General features: G+C 36.4%; 2 protein-coding genes across 2 annotated transcripts in view; one reads left to right on the forward strand and one right to left on the reverse strand.

Moving 5' to 3' along the window:
* The window catches only part of ccdc146 (coiled-coil domain containing 146), a 66055-nt gene that overhangs the window by 44456 nt on the left and 15599 nt on the right, over positions 1 to 6000 (reverse strand). Inside the window, exon 2 of the mRNA XM_015388283.1 lies at positions 795 to 877. Coding sequence (XP_015243769.1) covers positions 795 to 877 — 83 coding nt within the window. The remainder of the gene's footprint in view (positions 1 to 794; positions 878 to 6000) is intronic.
* fgl2 (fibrinogen-like 2) overlaps positions 2184 to 6000 on the forward strand; it is a 17934-nt gene continuing 14117 nt past the window's right edge. Inside the window, exons 1-2 of the mRNA XM_015388261.1 lie at positions 2184 to 2191; positions 2344 to 2511. Coding sequence (XP_015243747.1) covers positions 2184 to 2191; positions 2344 to 2511 — 176 coding nt within the window. The remainder of the gene's footprint in view (positions 2192 to 2343; positions 2512 to 6000) is intronic.

The following is a 6000-nucleotide window of genomic DNA, read 5'->3' on the forward strand; positions in this document are numbered from 1 at the left end:
TGAGGACAAGCCAGCATTTCTCCTGCAGTAGTCCTTTATTTTCCTGTAGAAAAATTATTGGTATTTAAATTGTTTGGTTTTACTAAAACAGTATAACTAAATGTAATATGAATATATACTTTACAGGATAATATTAGGAATAGTAATGTTTTATTAAGGCAGATTCCACAATTAAACCTAAAATTCAACTACAGAATAATAAGTAAACCTTTAGTTTTTTTTTTGTTTTGTTTTTTTTATTCTGCTTTTTTTGTAGTCCAATTGTTTTATTTGCTCTACAAATGTTTTATTTTTCACACTGCTTTTATTTTTCTTCTATTTTATTATCAATTCATGTAAGGCACTTTTAATTGTCCATGTACTGAATTGCACTATAAAAATAAAATTGCCTTGCCTAAAGAATAATCTCGACACAGCAAATTATTCCTTTATATTTTTAGAATAATTAAAAGTAATTTGGTACAACACAGCTTAACACAGTGCCAACCCAACAAAACAAAAAAAAGGGTCTGGGTTTGGATTTTTTCCCCCTTGCTTAAAGTATGTAATTCAACTTTTCATACATCAATTAACTTGGAATATTTAAAAACTCTGATCAGACGTAGTCAGAATAGCGAAATATTCATTGACCTAGAGATGCCATCTTAAAACATCCCTCAGGTATAGTTTGTAGTTATGTTGTTAGAATTATGAATCCCATTATAAAAGCAACATGACTCATGCAAAACTCTGATAAAGGTAATCAAATCAACAGTTCATCAAAATATATGGAGTCAGAAAAAATAAAAACATACCTTTTTAAAGTGTCGTGCAAATGCTTGAAACCATCTTTTAGTTTTGTAAACATTGTCTGGGAAATTTTGCCCAAGGATAACATCTGAAAAACAGAAAAAAAATATTGCAGATTTTCAACACCCTTTCTTAAAAATGTATTTTTATTTTTCAGTCAACAATTAAATGCATTCCTATAAGGCTTCTTTGTGAGATTAATGGTAGGTATCTTTTCAAATAAAGCAGGTATTAAACATTTATTTAATTAAGTGTAATTTCAATCCCAGTTTTTCTCAAAAGATGGCCACTCATACTTATTCATAGAATGAATCTTCCAGTAGAACCAGGCTCAGGAGTAATTTCTATCTATTGTGTCTATTGTTTGCTTTCTCAGAACCAAGGTAACCATTCAGCAATAAATAATGGGATAACTGAATGGTTATACATAATAATTTGGATTAAATTGGATTAAATGTAAAATGGACGGTGACTATAGGTTTGTTTTGCATTTAAATAAACTGGAAATATTCTTCCACATTTGATTCCACATAAATAAGCATGAGTCATGAAGGATCATTAAAATTCCTCTGAGATTACATTTAGAGATAAAGTAAGCTGTAAAAATAAACAGAAGAAATAAAGAAAGAAAAGGAAATATTGGACCAGGGGATAACTTTTAAACTACAGAAAAAATGGTTATTGTGTTTGAATCCTTCACAGTACATTTGTCAATCTTCATTATAGAATTTGCTTGTCTTTAAAAATCTGATGCTAGAAAACTGCTTACAGCTCAAAAGTCTAATGTTATTTTGAGGGAGAATTGAGTCCTGGAAGTGCACCACTTTAGTCCTTCCTGGCTTCAGAGTTAATAAAAGGAAGTTTTTTTTTTTGTTGCTTTAACACGCAGACATTTCTGTTTCCAGAAAAGCTACTTCATATATTGACTGAAATCTTCAAAGCAGAATCTTTTTTGATCGCAACAAAATAAGAACATCCCTTTTTTAAAGGAATTAGTGCAAGCTGAGGCAAATAAATTTATACAATACTTTTTCATAGTCTAAATGTCAAAACTTTTTAATTATCTGGGAAACCACCTAAAGAACTGTGGGGAAACTATTTTAAGGGGTCATAGAATGATTATATAGGGTATTTCATGCTGGTCATTAAGGTCTCTGAATAGGGTGTGTAACATTGGTTGGGCTGAAAATGGCATATTTGCTATTCTATGCGCCCCAATGCAAGCCTGGTTAAAAGCCCTAGAATGAAACGACAGGTTTTCTTCCTTTTATGGTATGCTCATGAATATTTAGATGAGCTGTGCGCTGATTGGTTGGTTTAAAACGATCAAAGCTGCTAGCAAAGACACATCATAGCAACAAGCACTCAATCACTGAAACATAGAAATTGTCGATATGGTTGGGTGACTAGATGTCCTTTTTTTCCCCAGACATGTCCTACCTTTCATACCAAAAAAAAAATTTCCGGGGGGAATTTCGAAATCCTCCTGGATTTTGGTCGACTACAGTGCAGCACGTAGTTGAAACACACCGGGCATTCGAACCGAGCATTCAGCTCCGGGAATCGCCAGTGGACGGAGGCAGGGAGCCAGCGGGGACGGAGCGACCAAACCCGACCCAGTGAGCTGGCCCCGTGCTTGCCCCCACCTTCCTTACCGGCCCCCAGCCCTCCTCCTCCGGCTGAGGATGGGCGGCTCATGGTTCTCTGCAGAGGTCTGGTCCCGTCAGCAGCCCAGCAATCGACACTTTATATCAACCCCCTTCCCTTGGGCCAATAAACCAGTGAGCTGATCTGTATGTCAATTTCGGGTCGTGACAAAAGTACAGGCCAGAACCAAATAACATCCCAGAGTTTACGTCAATTCGGGGCCTCATTTGAATTTGCCCGTTTTATGGTGGAAGTTTAGAATTGGGAAATTTGCAGAGAAAGGAGGTGTCGATGGGTTTTGAACTTCTCTGTACGTCCATTTCACCCACTGAGCTATCGTTATTCATCTATGGCAATCTAAACTCGGTTTTGCATTCTATGGCCCCTTTAAGGCAGTACTCATTGAAGCTCAACTAGAGAATACCAGGAGTGTGCAGAGCAGCAATCAAAAAAAGGGAAATCTAAACTATAAAATATGTCTTGGATTATATCACAATTTTAGTTTCTGGTAAAATAAGGTATACTCTTATGTAAGTTTTGCCATTTTATCGCTGCATCTACAATGTAAAGAGTTATAATTAAGAAGACCTATTGAATGGCAGATGTGTATCCAAGCGTTTGACTACCTAAACAAAAATACTAAAGGGAAATAAAATCTACCACATCAAACTGTTTGCAAACTTCAGACTAAAATAGCTTTGATTGAAACTGCCTAATAAATGGATCTTACTGTCCAATATTGCAAGAAAACAGCTGCTGATCGATTCATACAACTGATTAAACTTAAAAACCAACAACAACCAAAAAACTAAAAAGTAAACATGAACAACATCAACTGATAGGAAAAACAAAGCAAAACCTGGATCAGATATCAGCTGGCAAACAGAGGTGAAATTATCTCCAGGTGTTTGAATTTTCTCTCCTTGCAACAGGAGCTTTTTTTGGGTATGTAACAGAGATAGAAACAAAGGACAGGTGGTGTTCCTCTCTTATCTTTAGAGCCAGGTTGGTGAAGGGGAGAGTAATGAAGGATAGCCTTGTCTGTATCACAAAGCTGCAGAACTAAGGATATCGCTGGTGAGACATTGTAGTAAGTTTTCCAAACAGCATCTGCACACAAACACTCCCATTATATATGCACTCCTGTGGACTTATATCTAGCTCCAACTCTAAACAGTGAGGATGGATGGTTGTGTCTTTAGTGTCAACCTTTATAAATTGTTGTCACCCGTGTGTTTGTAATACGCTCACGAAACACCCAAAGGTCTGAACGGATGGAGATATGAAAGGGATAAATGTTGTGGCATGTTACCATGATATGTTCAGATCGTTTCTTTTATACAGTCACCAATGGTCAAGTTGCATCCTCAATTATAGAAACTTCTGACGTGGGGATGTAGTGACAAATAGAAAGAAAAAAAAAGGTAGGTAATTTGCAGCCAAAATATACTCTTAAAAACGGTGAGTTTGTTTTTTTCAGCAGCCCAGATGACATCAGTGAAGGAACAAACAACCTGGCTGTACAGCGAGAATTTATCTATGAGAAGTAGCCTGAGGCACTTTCAGCAGCCTTCTCTTATTCCATTGCCAAAACTGATGTGCTGCAGTAAAGGAGGTTGGCGGCTTCATGAAGTGCTTGCATGTGGCTTACATGTGGTAATGCACCTTTGAACTGAGCGATAAACAGTGACAAAAAAATTTTGAGTACATTGTTGATATTTTGCCAACACCTACATTTAAAAAAAATGACTGCCATCAGAGGATACAAGTGTTTTTCAGTAGGTATGTGACATGTACACACACACACATATATATATATACATATATATATATATATATATATATATATATATATATATATATATATAAATAAAAGAAGCTGGAAGCTTTAGCATTCTGCAACCTATGGGAAGAAAAATAATAATGAAAATAGCCATGAGGCATAGCACTGTGTTCCAGTTGGTGACTAGGAGGATATACTCCTTTTAATGAATAAGAACAAAGGTGTTTTGAGTTTCCTGGGATATTGGAGCTCCTAACTCTCTTTATCCGAGTCCATTTCAGTCTCTAAAGATTGGAACCTACCATTTTCTTACAGTATAAGAATAAGAAAAATTGGATTGTTACCATCACAAAACTGCTCAATACTAGTTTTTTATTCACTGATATGAAAAAAAAAACTAAAATAAAATAAGTTGTAGACTTCAAAGAAAACTAATGTCCCCAGACGTGTTCCAACAGAAAACTGTATTTTACCTCATTGATCTCAGTATACAAACACACTTAAAGTACCTGAATGGAAGCAGCATCAGACCAACTTCAAGAAGTCTTGATGATGATCCACAAAATCCCCTTCAATGCATTATGTTCAGATCCATTAACAGTAACAGTGTCTGTCATAATTAGAAACAGCTTTATCCATAACTCATCGTGGCCATAGTTGAGGCTTAAAACATAGACTAGTAAACCCAGAGTGTCACTTTCTGGTTGATTTCCTTATTCAATACAACAGATCAAAGCAGCACCAACATTGCTGCAGATGAAGCCCTGGTCTGTTTAATAATCTCCTACTCTGTCCTAAAATTATTTGTGTCACAGCAAGATACTGGCCCTCTTCTACTTCAGGCTGCTCAAAACCAACCAAGAGCAAGTGATCCACCATTTTTGGTAAAGAAAAACAAAAAACTATGGCCTGCAATGAAAATAGAAGCATATGGCCAAAAAGTTTCCAAGAGAAGAATTGTATTGGCAAAAAGGTCAAAATGAAAGCTTAAGGTTTCCAAGTCAAACAACCTTCCTCTCTAGAACTATGAGCATAACAAACTGGATCGTTGACAGAACAGCCATGGTGTTTTTCAGCCAGAATTGCAAACAAGCTTTCTGCTGAGAGAGCATGGATAAGCCCTGCTTTGGATCAATACATTTAAAATAGCTCCAAGAGCAATTCAGACACTCCTTTAACACTAACAAAATGACTAAAGAAAAATGTCTCCCACCAACTTCTGTAAAACAACTGAAGCCCCACTTCAAAACACCCTATTCCGACACTCCAACCCAGACCAAGAGCTCCTCACCGTACTCAACAGAACATGTGCAGCCCCCCATTCTACATCTCTCTTACCAAAACCTTGACCCTGAACAGAATCACCTGCCCCAAACTCTATTTACCCTGACCGCTCCGAAATCCACCCTCTCTCCATCAAGCCCAGTTTTATCATCACTTGATTTCCCTGACAATATGAAAGAAGTTTTTTCTAAGATTAGAACCTAGATGACATTGACAACCTCCCTATACAGTTCCCTCCATGGAACAGAACCTGCAACTAGATCAGCATACCGTATCATACCATACCAATTTATTTATAAAGCGCTTTCAACACCCAACAGGTGTGCTATACACAATCATCTTCAGCAGAGATGGCAAAAGTACTCACTTTCCGTACTTGAGTAAAAGTACAGATACTTTTGTTAAAAAATAATCTGGTAAAAGTGGAAGTACTGATTAAACTTCTTTACTCAAGTAAAAGTAACAAAGTACAGGCTTGTAAATTTACTTAAAGTATA

The sequence above is a fragment of the Cyprinodon variegatus genome, unplaced genomic scaffold (assembly GCF_000732505.1).
Source record: "Cyprinodon variegatus isolate N-32 unplaced genomic scaffold, C_variegatus-1.0 Scaffold418, whole genome shotgun sequence".
In the NCBI taxonomy this organism is placed as follows: domain Eukaryota; kingdom Metazoa; phylum Chordata; class Actinopteri; order Cyprinodontiformes; family Cyprinodontidae; genus Cyprinodon; species Cyprinodon variegatus.